Here is a 22,030-nt window from a genome sequence, read left to right on the forward strand (position 1 = left end):
GCAATACTACTGAAGAAGGACTGCGAAGTAAGCCTAACAGATAGGTTACTGCGTGCCAGCTAGGTACTCGTTGCACTTGCACAGGCTAGGCGTGTTATGCAGACCTTGGAACTAGCCTTAATATTGGCTGTTGTCTCTTTCCCAGATGCGATAGTTGATGAGTTTTGCCGAAAGCCCAGGAAAGAAGGGTTCAGAGGTGATGGGAGGATATTAGTTTTGCAGAGGAAGGAAGAAGATTAGTCACAGGATCTTGAGATTGGAAGGCAGAGGCTATTATGAGTAGCGGAACATCCATCACAAAGTTCTCATGTAATCTTAAAAATATTGACAGTATATAGGCACAATATAAAATAGTAATGCAGTAGGACTTTCCTGTACACAAGAATGACTGAGGAGGGGGTTTATCCAGAACTTGATAAGATCAATTAAAAGACCAGAAGCTCATTACCTCTTCATTCTCATTCTCTATCTTTTCACATCCTGTAGTAGCAGTTCAGTCTATTATATATCAGCAGTATCTAATTACCTAGTTAGTGTTATAATTAGAAATGAAATGAAACACTTGAAAATTCACACATCTGTATAGCTACAATTAAAAAAATAAAAATAAAAAAATCCCAGAATCAGTAACAGATGATTTTAAGATGTTCATCAACAATTTGTTATATTTCTGTATTTATAGAAGGTTATGATTTTAAACATGTAGATAGTTTAGCCATGGACAGATAGACACTAAGAAAGTGCTTTGGAGAAGTACCGGTACTTTATACATTTCCATAGATATTTGTTTCTACACACTGTTAGAAACAGGATGTTGTGCTAGGTAAACCTTTGGTGTCACATGTTGTGACTGTTCTTACTTGTGGCGAAACTCCCTGTTGGTTGCTTTCAAAATCTGAAAAACCTTTACTTCTTCCATACTGAAACAGCAGCTTTCAGTTGACTGAAAATCAGCTATATTGACCGAAACTTTCATACGCCCACAAAATCTGATTTGAATAACTTCAGCCTAAGCCTTTAAACTCTTTAAACTTGTTGTCATTCATTTATCCAAAATAAGACATCAGCATTTCTGAAGTAGTTGTAGTTTGCAACGTGTTATTGTAATACCTGAGCCTGAGCTAAAACCAATTATCAAAACGTATGTGATCCTTTTGGGGTAAATTCTGCTAAATATATAAAAGCCTCACTAGTAGATTAGTTCTATTAAGGATAAAAATAACCCATGCAAGTGATTATTGCAGCTTTCAGATAGAAAACATGCCACAATAAATGAGTAGTGAGTAGTGCTTTAGAAACCATTGATTTGTACTGCTTTTTATTTGTATTTATTTGTAATACTAAGAAATTGTTTAAGCTGTAATTATTTAAATTTGCTCACAGTTTTGTATTGCATTAATCTCACTTTTCTTTTTGCTTCGAATAAATGCAGCCTTTACATATACTCCATACTTCTTTGCCTTGTTATTGTTGTCTTCTTTTTTATTACCAATGCTTTATTTTTGGAATCCATTATGTTATTTGCAAACCTTGTTGCTTGTAGTCCTGTCCCAAATAATTTATAGATTAGGAAGTTACTGAGGATATATGTACATAATCATTTCATTTTATAACTTAGTATATTATTTGTTGTATATTGTGAAATCGTGACCTTGCCTTTCTTTCTTTCTTTTTTTTTTTTTTTTTTTTAAAATTCAGGGCAGTTGTTTAAGCCATCCAGAGGTAGAAAATTTAACCCAATGTACTGTTTAACTAGTTGTTTCTGTTGTTTCTGTTTGGATTTTTAATTAGTTACAAGAATTTGCATGGAACACCACATTTTATTTGCTTGGGATCAAAGTATTTTATTTTTCAGACCGTTCATTTGATAGTTAAAGACTTTGAAAATAATCAGTAAAATGTCTGTTTATTCTGTCTTCAGAACAAGTTCATGTACACTTGGATCAGCATGAGGTGAAATACTTGCAATTTGCTTTCCGATGGATGAATAATTTGCTGATGAGAGAAGTCCCTTTACGGTGTACCATCAGATTATGGGACACATACCAAGTAAGTACTTTTTTAAACCTCCATGACTATGACACTATATTTTGGATATGCAGGTATGTTTGTCTGTTATTTTTCATAAACTTTTTGTTTTAGTGTCATTTGAGAACCATAATAAGAGAGAATCTTCAGTGATCATTACCATTTAGAAACATTTAAATTTTTCAGTCTTCCTGCCCGTAAAAAAACAAGCACTTTATATTATGTCAATTCATAGCACTAAAATGAACCCCCACTCAAAGCATGGGTTAATGTCAATAGCACTCCTGTCTGTTCAGAAAAGCAAAACATTGAATTTCACTTAATCAATGCCCTCCATTGATTCTGAGTTCTGTGCTTCTTACTGCCCTTCTACCTAACTACTCATTCCAATACTAGCTTCCAGTTCTCCAGCACTGAGAAATGCTCATCCTTCTGTCATTTGTTTTGTCTTATTGTTTATCCAGATGAAACGCCTTATGTAACTGACCTTTAGTTGAGGCAGTAATATTTCCTCAATAATTCCTTGCTCAACTGTCAAGTGAAAGAATTGGTATGAAAGAAAAACTGTTTGGCTGTTCTTAGTTCCGTTTCTTGTCATTTCAGTAGCTTCTGGTTATAATTTTAAATTATGTATTTAACCAGTAGACACTTAAATACTTGTTTTGTTGTCAAAGTTAACTAAATGAAAATAATTTATAAAAAAGGAAATTTAAAAGGACTAAAAACACCATAAGAAATTTCAACTTAGTTTAGTAAATATGGAATGACTCATCATAATATCTCATAAAGAGATGCAACATCTTTAAATACCAATGTCTTTACATCTGTTCACTGTGTAGCAGTGTTTAATTAGTTTCATAGACTTTAGTGCCAGAAGGTGCACTTAGTCCATCTATTCAGACCTCTAACAGAGGGTTAACAATTGCTTGCTACTCATGTGGACACAAGGAGTCCAATAAGTGTTTAATGAAGTGTCTTTTTTAGAATGTGATATGGAAACGTTATGAAATGAGGAGTCTATCATTACTTCTACTGCTAATCTGCCCTAAAAGGTGGTATTCTTTTGGTATTGGTGGTGGTATCCAAGTTTTATTTGGTAAATTTCTCAATTGTATTTGTCTATTGCTTATGTTTGGGGTCCTTTGCCTCCTTTGTCTCACTAGAACATCTGTATCTATATCTATTTTAATGCCAAGTTAGTACTTGGCATTTTCTTATTTCTTTTTATTTTTAACCATGATAACTATAACACTACATTTGGTACTTGATGATTAATCTAACAAATATGCTAAAAATATGTAAAAACTCTTCTTTAGTGCAGCTAACTACCCATATGCGTCCAGGGAGTAGCTGTTTTTGACAGAACCTCACATTGAGCTCATAAAGCATGAGCCATGATTTTGTGATAATTATGAGAAACTTCTTTTGAAGACCAAACTTGTGGTTACTTTGTCTCAAGCTGTTTCCATGCTGAATGGAATGAATTCTCATCACTAGCCCATAGGCGCCTGACAAGTTCCACTTCAGTATCTTTATCCATAATACATGTTTCTGATTATTTGGGGTTTCGAACAATTTCTACAGTATTACAGTTGTCATCTATATTATTTAAAAGATGAATACTTATGGAAATCCCATGTAAATACTTATCTTTTAAGTGCAAGAGTCTTACATCAAAATGGTATCCGTATACCTTAATGGGGTTACTTTTATATATTAAACATGCTTCAAGAATAATGTATTTATTTATTTATTGACTCAGCAGGTGCAGCAGATCAATAATGTTTTCTAGATTTTGTTATTTTACAAACCATTCTACATGTACTTCTTGGAGAAATCTTGTATTTAAAACCAGGAAAGGTGTCTTAATCTAGAAGGTCACCTGTATTTCCAACCCTTTTTCTGAAGCAACCTAAAGCACTTGCACAAGTTGCTTATTATATTTCAGTTGTACTTATACCAAATTTATTCTCATCAATCTATACCGATAGTATGACTAATAGATACAGTGAAGCTAAAAGAGCCACTAAAGTTTGCAAAGTATAAATTTTTACATAAACAGCTTCTAAGCCATTCAGTTGTATATGATTCCAAACAATCATTTAGAAAGGAATCGGCAGTGCTACTTTCCAAATAGAATAGAAAAAGTAGAGATTGAATTTTTCCGGTTAGTTTTACCTTCTGATTTGTGTTTTTAACAGTAAAGCTTGCTACAGACCAAAATGTCATTTAGATGCATATTGGTAAAGAAGTTTTTCTGAGGGTCTAGCTATGGATGAACCTGTGATACTGGATTTGATAAAGAGATAAAAAATGAATAGAGGCAGAAATAGAATAGGGGTCCTTATTTTTGAAAGAAATTTAGCTTTCCAGATACAGATGGGAGGACAAATCCTACTAATAATTTTAAGGGCTTGGATAGTTGCTTAATTGCTTTCCTGTCTGTGCTTGAAGGGTGATGATGCTGTAATGTGGTTTTTCTACCTCACGTACCCGAAAGCAAGAACATGGGGATTCTCCTTAGATTTCCACAAAAAATAGCCTTTGGCTATTTTAGTGCCTACTCAGAATGTGTGTGCACTGATTTTTCCCCCTGATTTTCTCATATTACTGTAAATAAAAATGCCTCTAACCACAACATAAATTCAGAGAGAAGGTGAACTAATCAAGTTGCAGTGGTGAGATTACCCACAACATGTACTGCAGGCATCCCCACATGGCTGATGTGAGGACTTTTGCCAAGGCTCTACCTTACGGCCCTCAGGAAGGGATGGGGCATACTTGCAAGACAGGCGGTTCTTGTTCCAGTGCACTGCAGTGTTTGGGAACTACGCAGGAGCACTGTCAGAGGAGAGGGTGTCCGGACAGGAGGGACCGTCTGATTCCTTCATGTCTGCACCAGGAGTGCATTCTGGTTTCCCCATTTCATGCAGATATCCAGGGCGATGGTGGATGGCTTCCCTTCCCTTCCAGGGACTTGAGAACACTGGCTTCTCAAAAGAGAGGATCACGCTGATGATATTTTCACAGAAAAAAAAGCCTTTTGTCTCCTTGTTCTTCCTCTTTCCCTATCAGAGCTGAAATATTGCCTTGTCTCACTGAGCTGCATGTATTCATCTGTTCATAGTGGAAAATATGGGATAAATATTGTGCTGTCCCCAGCTTAAATTCCAACTTGGTCATTCTCAGAGCAGACCCCATTTTTTAAAATGTGTGTTGTCCTTGGGGCACTTTTAAGATCCGCTGTATTTATGTAGCTATGTACTTTTCTGTTAAGTGGAAAGAATCAGCAGTGCCATTACAGTGTTAGCATTCATTCGAAATTCTTCATCCTTTACTAGAAGTGGCAATACAGGTCTTGAATGTCAGAGGCTGTAAACCAATATGTAGGGCAGTATCATGTTTAGTTTTTAACTGTCCCAAAAAGAGTCTGCATCTTAATTTTTATTTTTAACTATGCTTACATATTGAGTTCAAAACTACATTTGATTTCTGGTCAGTTGGGAGCTGGAAGGCAGTCTGTAACAATGCATTTAAATAATCCTGATACACGGTAATACAGTGTTGTACAGACTACTGTTTATAATGGGGTGGCTATATATTTTATTTTCAAAGTAGCCTTCTGGTGTGATGTTGTTACACAAATTAGCTTTTTGTGCTGTCTTTCATGAAGCAATTTCTCTGTGTAAATAACTTGGTAGACGTACATAATTTGCAGAAGAAATACTGATGCAAGTTCCATCGTTAAAAACTTACTCAGACTTTTTCAAGTTTGCCGATGACACCAAGCTGTGTGGTGCGGCTGACATGCTGGAGAGAAGGGATGCCACCCAGAGGGACCTGGACAGGCCTGAGAGGTGGGCCTGTGCTACCTCATGAGGTTCAGCAAGGCCAAGTGCAAGGTCCTGCAGCTGGGCCGGGGCAATCCCAAGCACAAACACAGGCTGGGTGGAGAATGGATTGAGAGCAGCCCTGAGGAGAAGGCCCTGGGGATGTTGGTGGATGAGAAGCCCAACATGAGCTGGCAGTGTGCACTTGTAGCCCAGAAAGCCAACCGTGTCCTGGGCTGCATCAACAGAAGCATGGCCAGCAAGGTGAGGGAGGGGATTGTCCCCCTCTGCTCTGCTCCCGTGAGACCCCACCTGGAGCCCTGCGTTCAGCTCTGGGGCCCCCAGCATAAGACATGAGCTTGTTAGAGATGGTCCAGAGGAGGGCCACAAAGATGCTTAGAGGGCTGGAGCACCTCTCCTATGAAGACAGGCTGAGGTGTTGGGGTTGTTGAGCCTGGAGAAGAGAAGGCTCCAGGGAGACCTTACAGCGGCCTCCCAGTACCTGAAGGGGGCCTACAGGAAGGTTGAGGAGGGACTCTGTCGGGGGTGCAGTGATAGGACAAGGGGGAATGACGTTAAAGTAAAAGAGGGTAGACTTTGTATATTATATATGTGTATTAGTTTTCAATTTTAAATACATTTTGGCAAGTGCCGTGTGAAATTTTGGAGTTGAAGTGTACAGTTGTCTTTTCTCCTGCCAGGAAGCCTTTGTTTTCAGTACCACTTTGCTGACAGCTGTATTGCCAGCTCGCCAGTAGGCTGATGTAGCTGAAATGAGCCCCATTCTCACACTCTTTGGAGGCATTGCAAAGCACGTCGGTGACATGGTTACTGTTTACAGTGCACCGGTGTCTTAGTTTGCAGCTTTACCTTATTCTTCTGTGAGGAATGCTTCAGTGTTACCAAGGGATCCCAAAGCTTATCTGAAACCATGCCAAATAAATGCATATAAGACCACCATGTGAAATGCAAAACAATTAAAAGATGTACAAAAGGGAAAGGAAAAAGCAAACTTAATAACACACAATGCCAATATTGACATTGGTGAGCTGATTTACTGTCTCACTGCTGATATTTTTTTTCTCCTAGTTCCTGTAACCCCCTGCTCCTTGGCAGTATCTGTTACTTTTCTTCAGCTTAAGCCCAGTAAGGGGGCTGACTATGTGTAGGAATGCTATTTGTCTAGCAGTCAGTCACTGAAGTTTAAGAAATGTTCAAAAACAGTTATAATTGTTTCTGTGTTTCCATTCTGTATAGAGAGTGAAAGATTTTGATTCCCTGAACATGAGAATAATTTAAGACTGGTTTTCAGCTGGGCTGTCTTGTGATTAGTATTTATTTTAGAAAAAAATCAATTAAAAGTTGAAACAGTAGTTCATTTCTCAATAGACACTGGAGAGCCTACACAAGAATGATATTATTACTGTCCTGGTCTAAATCAAAGCCTTAAGCCACCTGAGGTAACAGAGATTCATCAACTGAAAGCAGATGTAATTTTCAAGGCCAGGAGCTGTGATTATTTTTCTTTTTATGGCAGTTCTAACATCTCTCATCCATATTGATTCCATGATATTAGGTAGATGTTGTTCTCATCCTTTTCCTCAGCAGGAGCATAAGGCTGCTCCCTGTCCTAGTGATCTGGTCATGTTTTGGTTGTTTGTTTCTTTTTGTAAAGCATGGTTTGGACCATTAGGATCTCTGAACCAGTTTAGATGAAGTGAATAAAAATAAACATCTGGAATGAAAGTACGATTGTGAGGAAGGTAGATTTTGATTATACCCTCCCATCTTCTGCTAGTCAGAAGCCTTGTTATATGCCTGTCTGGTATACCTTTTTAAAAAATGCCCATTATTACTAAATATTTATCTGATTGTTTTAAAACATCCTTATACTATTTGAAACATCCTGTGGCAGTGATATATTTGCAATTTCTTTATATAGTGTGGGGAAAAAAAAATCTACTTTGATTTAACAGAAGATTCCTTTGAATTCCCTTCCACTTCTTTGATTGTGCAAACTTGTCAAATCATTCTTTATTCACTTTTTCCACATCGCTAGTTTCAAAACTGTTTTATATCTCTGTATGGTATCACCCCTTTTGCAAGTTAAAAATATCTGTACATATAGAAGCCATTTCATGCACCTTTTATACCTATCTTTCTTCTCTGTAATATTTATAGTTCTGCTGTATTATTTTTGTCATATGCTAAAAGGAAACTTCTTCAAGAGGTAAGCACAACATGGGTTCGTGCAGTGAAATGATGTTTTGTTTCTTTTTTCTTTTTTTTCTTTTTTTCTTTTTCTTCTTTTTTTTCCTCCTTCCTCTCTTCTTTTCTCACTTTCTCTTTTCTTCCCTCCCCTTCTCCCTCCCTCCCTTCCTTCTCATGCCTCTCATTTCTGTTGGGCATTGAGCACTTTCGGGTAACTTCATAGTTAGTTTGACTTTTCTGTCTCACTGGTTAACTTAAAGTACAACATCAGGTATGCATGTTTTGCATTTTTTCTCGCTCAGTGTGTTTCTGTGGATAACCAGATATTTTTCATTTGTGTATTAATTTGCTACTTTATTACTCAGTGACATGACAGCTTTCAGCAACTTTTTGCAGCTAGTTTTATTTCTTACCAGTAGAAGCTATCCTGGATAATTTTGTCTCTATCAAACTGTTCCTTTTCAAGATCACTTAGTAGTTTGCTGAGTAACGCTAATCTTGATCTGTTATTTTTGTTCTTTTATTTCTTGTATTTTATTTTTTCTTTAACTCATGAGCGCTTTCTGTCTTGCCTCATAACAACTTAATTTTAGAGTCTAGCTTAGTGAAATTGTTGAAGGGGTTTGGACGTATGAACATTTAATGTCCAATTAATAACACATGGATAAGATCATGTCTGTAAGATTTCTAGTCATTTATCAGTTTGATTGAAACTGGCCAATGGGTTCGATGTTTCTGGAGTGGGGAAACAGACATGATGGGACATAATCTTTCCTGCCCAGACATAAAATGCAAATGCAAAAGTTTAATCTTCCTAGGAAATGAAGGTAAAATACTGCATAACTTGGTAGTGACTTCTTGTCCACATGACATATGCCATAAGGAAAAACAATTCCTGGATTCAGAAACACTGGAGGCCTCTGGAGCCTGTACTCAAGTCATGCCTCTCCATTTGATTATTCTGGCATCCCTTGTTTTATATTGGGAATATATATTTTTTTTAGCTTCATACCTGAAGAGCTGGAATTCACCATCCCGCTTTCTTCTGAACCCAGCCCTGATCTTCCCCACTTTTCACTATAATTGAAGAACACCTTTTTCACATTGTTGTCTTTAAAAGTATATCTAAAAATGTGATCTAAAAGTCATATTTAGTTCCTGGGAAGAACACAGCAGGAAGATGTGAACATGAGAGAAGGGTTTTTATTTATGAGGTTGGCAATCTAAACATTTTTCTGTACAAACAAAGCATCCTTATTCTAACTGCATCTCTTTGGAAGCTTCTAGGTCCTTTTGTGTTCAGCAAGTCAGTGTTTTCCTTTATGTCAGTAGACTGCTGATACACATAGCTTCCCTTCAACTTAAGCAACTGAAAAGTTTTTATACTTTTTCAGTGTTTGTCAGGCATCTGACTGTCATCACCTTATAGCATGTGGATAGGTACCTGCCAGGACAACTTTGTTGCTAAGGCAACCTCCCATTGACAAGAGTTGTGCTCATTAGGACTTTATTTTGGCAGGCAATTATATTTCAGTGGCATTGCAAGGCGCCGAAGGCAGTGACCTCTTATTGTTTATCTTCTGCTAACCACAGTCTGTAATAACATAAAACTGAAAGGTAAGAATGTTAGTAAGAAAAAGTTTATCTTCCACTGTATGTATAACTTTATGTACGGTCTTTAACATACAGAAGGATTATGTGCAGAGTGGAGAAAAATAGTAATTCAACTTCTGAATACCCGTTTTTCTGACCTTAAAAAGCAGTCATTCACATTTATATAAGTTCTCAGATTTTCTCTTAGGAAAGATAAAGCTGAATGCTATTTGTTTTGAAGTTTTAGTGGGAGACAGGGTTCCGAAATTCCCAGGGAAAATAGACTCAGCAGATCCTGGTTTTGAGCTGGACCACAGTCTTGCACAGGGCAGTACACACACTTATACCTCAAACTGTGATCTGCAGTTATATATCCTCAGCTTCTCCCCCCATCCCGCTCTGTATGTTTTGTCTCAACAAACGAGGATTTAAAAAAAAAATAATAAAAAAATCTATTAACTTCCTCCTCCTATGAAACTGAAGAATCATCTTTACACCTGTGCCAACCCTGCAGCTCTCCTAATTGGGATCTTAGCCGTATCACTTAACGCAGCCCTTCTGCCCTCTGTTTCACATTCCCTCTTGGCCTTGCAGGACGGCACTGTCTATGCCCCTGCTCACACCTTGTGGTACAGCAGAGCAGACCGGGGACCACAAGGTCACCTCTTGGAAGGAAAAGCTTGTATAGTGGTATTTACCTGAGCTCTGAGGAACATGCAGTAATACTAGCAATTATAAAACATAGAGTATAAGCTGCCCATGTGAGGCACTTAAATATAACTCCCCATAAAAACCGAAGTTGTCATCTGGCATGCCTTTGGATGGGTCTGCATGCTACCAGCACATGGGGACTTGAGGTCTGTCAGACCTTTAATTCTGAGGTTCCTCGTCTCTGGCCTTCCAGCCAGTGAGCTCACTGGAAATATCGAAAATGGGGTTCGGTTTGAGACATGCTTCCATGCTAGTAGACAGAGATATAGTGAATAAAGACAGAGGAGCCTAAAGAGAGATTTGTTACAGCTTGAGTGGCTGGTTAGCTGAATCTCTTTTTAAGCACCATTAAGCATATTGACCAGATCTTCATTACCTTTGTAAATTAAATATACAGCATGCTTACAGACACTTAATCTTATAAAGGAAGCTCTGAGTTTCTGCAAAAAGTGGGTTAAAATTCCGTTCATAATATTTAAAAAGACTTTTTTTTTTTTTAAATAGTGTGATGTTCTAGGCCACTAGACCAAAGTTTTATAATGTAACTAAGCGTAGATGATGAATGTGTTTGTATGTCACCAATTTGTGTTTTTTTTTCTTTGGTTGCTTTCATTGACATCAGGGAGGATTCAGTAAAATTTGGAAAATAAAAGAAGGGGTGGGGAAGTGTAGCTGTGCTATTTTATGAGGAAGGTATTTAGATATACAAAAATCATGCAAAAGCAGAACTCAGTGATGTGCATAGGGAAGCCTTTGCTTTTTTTCTGGATTCAACTTCTTAAGGCAGCTTCTGGTGCTATTGAAATAGATGGTAATTTTTCTGTGGCTAAACAGAAGTTAATTGCAAATGCAGAGAGGATGAGATAGAGTATTTTCTCTTATGCATATCTTAAAGGATGTGAGTAATCTCATTGACTTCAATTGAACAAGTCATGAATTTAGTTAATTAAGCATGTACTTTAAAGTGCTTTATTGATCGGGATCTTGATGCATGACTCTATAGGATGATAACTGAATGTTAGGTGCTGCCTAGAAGACAGTTCGTTTTCCTTACTGTGAAGTAGTTTTGCTGTTTCTGCAGGAAAGTTTTATTAATATTTTGATTTTAAAAGGTCTGAAAAAAAATCATGTTTCTATACAAGAAAAGAGAAAATTGCCTCTCTCACACCCATATGCTTTTATTTCTTATATTTTTAGGTTCTATACATGTCAGACTTTTATAATACTATTCTGTAATTTCTAAGGTAGATTTAAAATGAGTATCCCTAGTCTCCATGTAGTCCTTCAGTCTCTGAATTATGTTTCTATTTTAAAATTTTTATAAGAAGACATGTTTTGAAAATAACTGCATATAAACATTTCATGGTATTGTATGGCTCGATGTAGTACACTGTGCATTCCTGTATTAAAGTGTTTCCTCTGATTTCTATATAAGGTTTGTACTGCCAGTTTTATTTTAGTTATACAGATTTATGTAAAAGAGCACAGAACTCTAGTAATCTAGCTTTGTTCAGTTCTTTTGCCCAAGTTTTAAAAAAAATAAAGTTTATTTGGGAGAGAGCTTAAAATGTCCTTTTTGAACAAATTATCAGCTAATAATGAAAAATTTCTATTTGTATGCAAAAGTCAAGATTTCAGCATGTGAACCATTTTGGATAATACAAGCTACTTACTCTCTTGGTTTCATGGGATTTATAGCTCTTTAAATAACTCATTTTTATTATTATTTTTTTAACAGTATTACTTTCATGCAGGGGTAGTGTTAGGAGAGCCAACCTGGAATTTAATCTGGGGAGGAAAATGAAGAGCATTCATTTCACTAGTACATGAACAGTAAAAGGAAGACTAGGGAAAATGTGGGCCTACTGGTGAATTGGGGCAGGGGAACTGGTGACAAATGGCAAATGTTAGGGTGCTTAATGCCCTCTTTACCAATAAAACCAGCCTTCAGGAATTCCAGGCCACACAGACCAGAGGGAAAGTAGAGCAAGGAATACTTATCTCCAGCAGAGGACGGTGAGCCCAGGGAGCACTTAAACTGGATGTACGTGGGTCCATGGGGCCCGTCGGTTTTCACCCTTGAGTTCTGAGGGAGCTGGCTGATGTCATTGCAAAACATCTGTGAGCGATCATGGCGTTTGGGAGAGGTTCCCAATGACAGGAAGAGAACAAGTATCGCTTTTATCTTCAGGAAGGGCGAGAAGGAAAATTCAGGGAACTGCAAGCCAGACAGCCCCACCTCAGTTCCTGGGAAAATGATGGAGAAAATCCTCCTGGAAACGTCATCGTTAACTCAGCTGTAGCGTTCTGCAATGAGATGACTAGCTTGGTGGACAAGGGGAAAGAAGGGAGTGTTGTTTTCCTCAATTATAGTAAAGCCTTTGGTACTATTTTCCTTAACGTCGTCGTAGACAACGGTCCATCCCCACTGTGGTTTCACTCTAGCTTTAAGGTGATAAAACTTTTCCGTTTTGGGTAAGTTTTCACCTAAATCAGTTAAATGATTCGGCTCACTACACAACCCTTTATATTGGCATAAATGAAACGGTGGCAGCACACGCGAGCAGGTGAGCTAGGTGAAACTGCCTGAGCAGCAACCTGTGCTTATGTTGTCCTAAAGCAGCCGTGGAACTGTACATGTGAAGCTTTTCAAGAAGCTGTCTTTGTACCTGGATATTTTTTCCCTCTATAGGAAAAATATATGCATATATTTTTGCATGTCTGCATATAGGGAGTGGATTTTGCATAGTCATATCTCCTCTTCAGCCTGACTGCCTCCTGCTATAGGCACAACAGCTAATTGTCAGAGCAAGGATGCATGCATAGAGCTAAAGCACTTTTCAAATACAAGACATTTCATTGAGTTCAGTGTGGCATTAAATGGCTTCCCATTACATAGCAAATAAATTAGTGGTGGTGTTTCTTAAACTAAACACTTGGCTCTACTTATAAATCTGTTTTTGTATCCCTCTAAAAGAAGAGTTAATGGTTCCTCAAAGAGAAATCTGCTTTGTTATTGCTATTCATGTGAATAGGCCAACAGTTTCTGGTTTAACTGATTCTATGCCCTGGGTATTTTCTTAATCAAATGGCTTGAAAAACTGGAAAAATATGCTTGGCTAAGGAAAGAAATGCTCAGAATTTTGTACAAAATGCCTTATATGCTTTCACTTTAGTAATACACTTTATTGCTTGCCCAGGTATTTGTACAATTCAGAAAGTTGGCTAGGTAGGTTAACTATATCAGATTTTAACCTCCTTTGACTGTTGTTTCAACTGCCGATTCGTGTGTAGCTCTTCTCTGGAAATGGTGCTTCACAGTTTCTGTGAAGTTGTAATGAAGTTGTACCAGTATGTGTTTAACATACTGTTTATTTTCAATTATTAAATTTCCTTTTCTAACCACCAACACAGCAATCTAAAACCGGAAATTCAAAGAGATTTCATTTTTGCTATGCATAATGGCAATGCTGTAAGCCAAACAATGGCTTTAGCAATAGATAACTCTGCAAGTTTATCTTCCGGGCATTTGTTCATGGTAAACTAGCTCACTGTTGATGAAAAGTGTCTTTGATGCATGAAAAAGTACAGACCCAAGCTGATGAGTGCTGCCAGCTGCATGGTTTTTGCAACCATGCGTCCTTACTTAAAGACCGTAGGAGAGTAAGCTTCCTTTATTGCTTGCTTTAAGAAGATTTTTATTATTAGACCTTAAATGCTTTTGAAAAAAAATTCACAGCCATTGTAAGCTTCAAGCTTCATTTTATGCGATATAGAAAAATAACTGCTGCTTTCATTGCAGGGTGTTCAGTTAAAATTGATTCAGTGAAAGTTCAGTGTAATGATTTTATGTTTCACCTTTTCTTCTATTAGGTACTATTAAAAAAAAAAGAAAAAGAAAAAGAAAAATCAGGCAAAAACTCCACACTCCTTTACAAGCTTTCTTACCTGAAACTTCTTTAAGCTTAGTGGTTCCAGGTTTTCTTCTTGATGTTCTTTAAACTTGAGAGTTATTGGACACAACTCTATAACATTCTACTTGTGCTTGCATTTGTGTCGTGGATGCAGAGACTCTTGTGCAGGTGCTGTGTGAGTAATTCAGAATTCCCAGGGGAAAGAAGCCAGAGTGCAGGAGGAACTTGGCGTAGCACCCCTGCAGCGCAGGATGGAGCTGCTTTTTCTTCCCACAGAGCCCTTCCCTTGCTGAGCCTTGCTTATGTGTCCTAGCAGACTGCACTACAAGTTCAAGATGTTTAGTATTTTAAAACTCTAATCTAATTAGTTCTTTATTCTCAAGTTATTGTTGTTAGTTATACTACATATTGATGTTTCACACAGTGATCACAATTTGTTTTTTTTTTCCTTTTGTTTCTGTTGGGTTGTTGTTAAAGACAGAACAAATGTAAAATAACATAAACACATTGCACAGTTCTCTGGTTCCTTGTTTCAGATTTATTAAAACATCGATCGCTAACATATAGTTGATGTAGATTATCTAAATGCGGGAATGCGTGATGTTTCTGGGTTGCATAAAAATTTGAGCAGTAAAAATTTTAAATCAAATCAGAAGTGTTTATAGTAGGTGTAAGATGAACAGCTGAATAGAAGTGCAAGCATTTTGTCACATCTGAAAATGAACAACAGAATATATGATTTATATTATTGTGCAGAATAAATTTCTGAATAGAAGAACTCTGTGCAGGTAGGGAACAAAATAAATTGCCATAAAATAGGCTTTTTGAAATTCAGAAATCTGTGATTGATGCCACTTTACATACAGGGCAGCCTCACTACCATATGTAAAATAATTAGTACATATTCATGACAAAATTCATCTAAAGATGGCAGAACATTATGCTACACTGCAGATAGTAGGTTGAAGTGTGTAGATTAACCTGCTCTGCTTTGAAGCAGAATATTTTAGTGACAAAGCTTTTAAGCAGGTAGCACAGAACATCTATTAAGCTTTCAAAATGCTTTTTAACTCCTATCTTCCGTGTAAGACATAGCACCTAAACTCAGACGCAACCTTTGTAAAAAATGACAAAGTAGTATTCAACAAATCTGGTAAAATCCAGTAAAAATAGCTTTTTTGTAGTAGCATGGATACTTGTAGTGGGATTATGAAATATGTATAATTACTATTTGTTTCTGGAATGCACAACATCATTAGAACTACATGAAATATTAAGATCCTTATCTTCTTTTGTCTTTCCAGTGCTTTTGCTCCTACTAGTGATTACTTCTTCCTTAATATTCTGGCCTTTCTTGTTTTCCTTATACATGACAGTCTTGTGCTTTGCTCTGCCACTTAGATTGCCCTTGACTGTCTGTTCTGAGAGCTTTTCTGCCCTTTCTTCCAGTCTCACAGGGCTTCTGGTCCTTTTTTTACTTTTTCTCCATCCTGCTCATGGGCGATCTGAGGTTTTCCTTACAGCTGCACTGTCAGCTTTATACTGACAATTTGCATATCTACTTTTTTTAAAAAATATATTTCTGACTTGACTCCCTTATTTAAGATGCATATTTTTGTCAGCCTCTGTGACAGATCTCCCTAGATAGTTGATGACAATTACTGATACCAAGACTTCTTTTTTGCTTTTCCTTTTCTTCCCCAAAGCATTTAATTTTCTTATTTTGCGACTTTTCATAGTAGATCCTGCACAGATTTTTTTTCTTCAACATATTTCCTTCAACATTCTCCAGACTATCTGTATTCTACTTCCCATCACAATTTTCAAAAAAACCAATTCTTATTCTTGTTTTGAACTTTTTGTCTAATGTGAAAAGTATGAGTCTCTTTAAATCAGATAGAATATGTAATTTGCTGCTTCTGTCATTACTCAAGTCTTCCATCTTAGAGTTCCTTCATTTTCTTGCCATTTTTATCTGTAAAATATTCCTCTCATTTATTCCAATTCATTTTTTTCCCTCACAGTAGTAGTTCAGGAGTTACTGATTTAAAAAACAACAACAAAACACAACAAAGCAGTATTTCAAAGTGCATGTAAATCTGTGCTAAAATTTGGCTGCTCTCTGCCTAATCTGAAGTATTATTTTTATATATGAAACTAAAATAATGCTAAATAAGTTACAGTATGTCAGTGAATATGAAGAAGTTCTAAAGAGAAGCTAACATGCCATCAGTTATGGACAGTAGTTTTCAAATTAAATCTGATTTTAGCTGTCCTCTGAGCTCTCTTGGGTATGCATTATTCTACTAAATCTTTCCTCCTTTAGCAGTTAGGATTCATTTCAAAACAACAAAAAAATCAGCTTAGGAATCTTCAGTTTCATGCTGGTTCAGAAAGTAAGTTGTCCTGATTTTTCACATCTGTGAACAAAGTATCGAATGTGCACTAGAAAGAACAAGCTTTGCAATATTCCATCATTTTAGTGATTATTCTGATTAAATACACAAAGTTATTATTACTAATACTTGCTCATTTTAAATGAATTAATTCAATTCTGCTACCTCTAAGCTTTTTTTTTTTTTTTAATTTCACCTAGGCTATTCGTCTATTTGAAAAGATATATCTATACAAGAACATTAATTTCTGTAGTCAACATTTTTGACTGAGCCCTAATCCATTTTCTGTGTGTGTTATAAAGCAGCAAAGAAACTTGTATATGAGGGTCAGTGAGTAAGATTCATTTCAGATGGCTCAGTTGTCTTAAAAAATGTTCTCTAGGGTAGTAATATTTTTCAATGAGGCTAAAAATCGAAGTAAATCTGTCTAAAACACTCACTCAAGATTAAGTAAAATGTCTGAATCACAGCTTGAGCATCATTACTGTGCTGTGTTATTTTTTTGTGACTTTGTAAACAAGCACGTAGTTTACAAATAAACTGCAATTAGCTGTTGTGGGGACCATATATTTCAGAGACAGTGACTCAACATCCGCTATCACTCTTTTTGAAAGCCACAACTGTGGTGATGACTGAAGGAAGATAAATTTCAATTCAAGCTGGAGGTATGTGGGTTAAAAGTCACAACTATATTTTTCCACAGTAGGCAGGGAAAAACGGGACTTTATTACTTTTTATTTTAAAAGTATATTGCAAAATGAACGGTGTTCTTTATCTTAATTCATATTAACTACTATGTTTGAGAAATACTGAGTTTAGAGTTCATGCAATCAGATAGAAGTTGAATTGTGCATTGCCAATGGCACAAATTTGTTACTCATGTATGCTGACAGAGGTTGCCAAAAATGCTTTTGGGAACTTAATTTGAAGACTTATGAAATTAATTTGGAAAATCAGACTCTTTTTTTAAAGTATCTCAAGTTGAACTTGCCAAAACTGGTAATTGATCAAGTCAAACAATACAATTTTCTTCAATTTTTACAGTGTGTTATTTGCTGAATGTAGGTACTGTTTATTTGAAGGGTTGGTTGGTATTATGCTAAGGAAACTTCAGCCAACTTTAGTTGAGTAGTAAAAGACACTTATATTTAGTTACTGAAGTTTCTTTCATTTCAGTTGCAATGGTTCACAATGCTTTAATTTCACCCTGGCCAGCTTTTTTTTTTTTTCTTTTTTTTTTTTTCTGTTGTCTTAATCAATACTGACAATTCACCTATTTTTCTGTCTGCACCCTTCCTATTTTCTCCCCCCTCTTTAAGCTTTTCTCTAAAATACACATTTCTGTAGCCATGAAAATGAGACCTTCTGACCTATTTGGACAATCTTGTGTTAATAGGTGTGCTTCTGGGTTTGCAGCTTTGTACTTGTAGTCGTTTATAGGCTGTATCCCTGCATTCATGTAAGGTGACCTTGATCATATAAATTAATGTGTGCAGCTCATGAATTCTTCTATTCCCATTCAGATACACTGACACCTTTCAGATTGCTTGGATTCCGTGGTTATCAGACACTTTTTTCCAGATTCAATCCATAATGTCTAATGGTGACATGCATTTTCAAGACAATGATTTGGGTGGCTTTGAGTCCTGTGAATGGTGGGAATGTTGCGTTGAGGGATCAAGACTACATCTAGTCTGAAGTGAAATCCAAAACTAAATCAAGCGTAAAGTAAGATGCAAGCCCAAACTGTATTTACTGTGGCTGTGGAAGCCTGAACACTATCTGCTTGGATCTTCTTATCTTGTATTGGAGTGAGTTACTTGCTAATGTAAACACAGCCATGAGCTTTTCAGATATCTGATTTGCTCTCTCTTACAGTCTCGGATTAAGTGGGCACTGTATCAAGCCCAAGACTTCATATTATTATTATATTATATCACCGCAGTCTATCAGATGGCTCTTATTCTTTAATGTTAATCAGTGCATCTTCAATATCTAGTGAAAAGATTAAAAAGTTCAGCACTTTTTTTCGTAGACATTTCAAACTGCTTGTGCTTAGCTAACAAAAATTCAAGTACATACAGTTTTGCTGTCAGTGCTATATCATGATAGAATTATTGTTTATCATTACATATGATAAAATTCATCAAGTTTTTGTGCAACCTTAAGTCAGTATCTAGTCCATTGTTTAATGTCATTACTGAAGAAATTACTGTTGGTATAGAAAATTTGTCACAATATAGAAATGCGACAGGAGAGTGAAGATGTGCTGATTGCTTTCTAATCTGTTCTACGTTTTCTCTTTATGAATAGAGTAGGTCCTATCCAACACTGACTGGGTCATTTTACAGGTAACTCATTTTCTGCAATACAACAATAATGGAATGAAATCCTGCTTCCATAATCTTCATTGTCCATCCCCACATTCAGTGTAGCAACTGAATTTTATCTATCTGTTTTAGGAAATAAAAAATGAGGTGTAGGTAAGACTTTCCGTGTTGCATCAGACCAAAAGGCCTCTCAAACTACTCTTTGTTTGCTATGTCATTGCTTCTCATAAGATGGCACCCTAAGTTGAATTGTCTTGAAACAGTTGCTGGTAACGAGAACAAAAATCTCATGTTTTGATGTATGTGATGATGTTCCTTATTTTGCTTTTATGACACCATCATGTGATATCATTATGATATGATGGATTATGATATCCAAGATACTACAAGGAATTTGTTTGGAGGAAAACTGTCAAAAGTTATTTTCCATATATTTACAAATTCCGTGTACCTTTTTAAAATATAAATGCATCTTAACTAAAAAAGACGCAGGTGGTTATGCTTCATTTTTGTTAATTTATTCTTTTAGTGAGAGGAGTGTATTTGTAAATGCCATCATCCTTATTCAGCATGCTTCGGTTCATTTTCCATGGAAATTTGCATTGGAAAGATTTGATATTGGTGCTTTTCAGTTCAAGTGCAGTAACATCCACTAAGGAAGCTGCAGTACCGGTATTTCTAAGGGCAATGTATGTTGTTGAAACTGATTGATTGTGTTAATCTAATCAAACTGTCAAAGCAATCCTTCTTACAACATTCTTCTTCATAAACCCATTAAAGTATTTGAACTAGTAAGTCTTTTATGCCCTTTCCTCAGCAGAAAGGCTGAGGATGATAGTCAAAGTGAAAAGGATTTAAAAATGAGAATGGCAGACTGATATGAGAAAGGAAAACCCATATCATGCCAGTTGCTCATCAACAATAATGAAAATGCAATTCATTATAACTGATTCCTTAAGAAAGAGCTATGGTATGTATTTTTGTAGAATGTTTAAAACAGAATTTCTATCAAAGATATTTGCTCAAGTTTTTGTTTTTGAGGATAAATGATTAATACAAATTCCGCGTTATTTTCCTGTGTGATCTTTCAGACTGCAAATTATGTCTCATTTAAAAACAGAGGTTCATTATAAGCTTTCTAATTTTGGTGTGAGGCATTCTTCTACTGACTACAATTGAGATTTTCTGAGAGGGAGTTTGGTAAGAATTCCAGAAAACTTTCATATTTGGAAGTAACTAGAAAATAATTAGGGCACAGGAATATTGAGGTAATTCTGTTTAAAGATAGTTCTGTATCTTAAACAGAATTCTATCTCTGGGTACCTGAAAATGTATTTTTTTTCCCCTTGTTTCTTTTAAAGTCTTGGAGTCTTGTATCATCTTCTAATACATATTTTTTCTATTAAAATTCTGTCTACTGTAATAAGCTTTGTTTTCAATAGTACAATTTATTTATTTTTCTAAATTTTCTCAGCTTGACTGAGGATTTCAATGGAGAGGATAAAATAATTGTTAAAGCAAAAAAAGCATGTGTAAGTCACATTTTATCTTAGTATACTTTAGATGTGCATAGTTTAACTATTTGTCATTACTTTGTGTAGAATTACATTACTTCAGAGACAATGGGTGCAGAGAAAACATCGGTAGTTACGGTGATGTATTAAAATGAGAAATTGGAGAACAGTTACACTGAAATATTAGTGTTGAAGATAAGGTTACAGAGTCGTAAAAAACCACAACCTAAACATTTCAGAATAGTGTGCAGTTGAAGTAGCTCTTGTGAATGTTTTTGATTTTGGCATAATATACTTGTTGAATAGTTATCAATTCAGAGAGACAATGCTAGCCTCTGCGGGAAGGTATATTTTGATATATCAGCAGGTATTCTTTTTTTTCCACTGTGAAGGAACTTACTCAGTTTATTATATATATTAAAAAGTCATGCAGTTCTTTTCAAATGCACATAGAGATTCTATTCTATTTTCCTTTATTGCATATCTCAACAGAAGATTATTATTTGCTAGCATAAGTAGAGAGTACTTATATTAACTTGTATTTTTTAAGTTGAGGAACAGCACTGAAGTCATCAAAAGACATCTGTGTATAGTTCCTGTATGTGCTAACTGCATTTCCATTACATAAATGTTATATATTTAGTTTTTAACATGTAGTTATTCAATATCTTCACAAGTGATCAGGAAAATAAGGGTAATAATGGGATAAAAAAAGCTTGCAGCTGATAACAGTGTATTCAGGATAAGCACAGAAGTCAACTTACGAGGCAAGAAAAGCTGAAAGACCTTCTGAGAGAGAGTAACAATAATAAAATGGCACTTGAAATTCCCATTCATGTAAGTGTAAATTTAGAAGTAAATGTTTGGGGAAAAGGAAATCCTATTTTGGTACATAATCATTAGCCACGAACTGAATGTTGCCACTGGGGAACAAGAACTGGAAGATAAAATGCTTCAATGAAAATGTCAGAATGGAGAATAAGGAATAACAGAGAGCTTAATTTTACCATTATACAGTTTTATGGTATTCCTGTGGAACAGGGTCAAGGCCGGAGGAAATACAGAATGACTGAATTTGAAGAATTGCTTTTTCTGAGGAACAGTAACATGTCCTAGGACTCCTTAGCTTGGGGAAAAATAAAGATGAGTGGAAAAATACAGTACAGGTGTACAAAATGTCTCTGACATAGGGAGAAGTTTAGTCACATTAAAGAAAAAAAAACAAGCATTATGAGAGGAAACCAGGAAGTGTCAGGTTCAAACTCAGGAAGATATATTTTTTTACACAGCACACAATTTCAATGTGGAACACTCTATCACAAGACTCTCTCTGTAGGTTCAGAATTTTACGGGGATTCAAAACGTGACTCATGAGAGAATAATCTATCATTAGGTACTAAGCAGATTCCAACATCTGGCTTGAGAAATCTCTGTGCCAAGATGCTGGAGGATGGGAAAATGTTGCATAAAGCTTGCACTTCCTCGAGTTTTCCCATAGCGCTG

At 36.1% G+C, this 22,030-nt stretch overlaps 1 protein-coding gene across 1 annotated transcript in view; it reads left to right on the plus strand.

Moving 5' to 3' along the window:
• The window catches only part of TBC1D22A (TBC1 domain family member 22A), a 174,574-nt gene that overhangs the window by 89,932 nt on the left and 62,612 nt on the right, over nt 1–22,030 (plus strand). The window contains exon 11 of the mRNA XM_080602568.1: nt 1,922–2,049. Coding sequence (XP_080458694.1) covers nt 1,922–2,049 — 128 coding nt within the window. The remainder of the gene's footprint in view (nt 1–1,921; nt 2,050–22,030) is intronic.

The sequence above is a fragment of the Anser brachyrhynchus genome (assembly GCF_964034855.1).
Source record: "Anser brachyrhynchus genome assembly, chromosome: 1".
Classification (NCBI taxonomy): Eukaryota; Metazoa; Chordata; class Aves; order Anseriformes; family Anatidae; genus Anser; species Anser brachyrhynchus.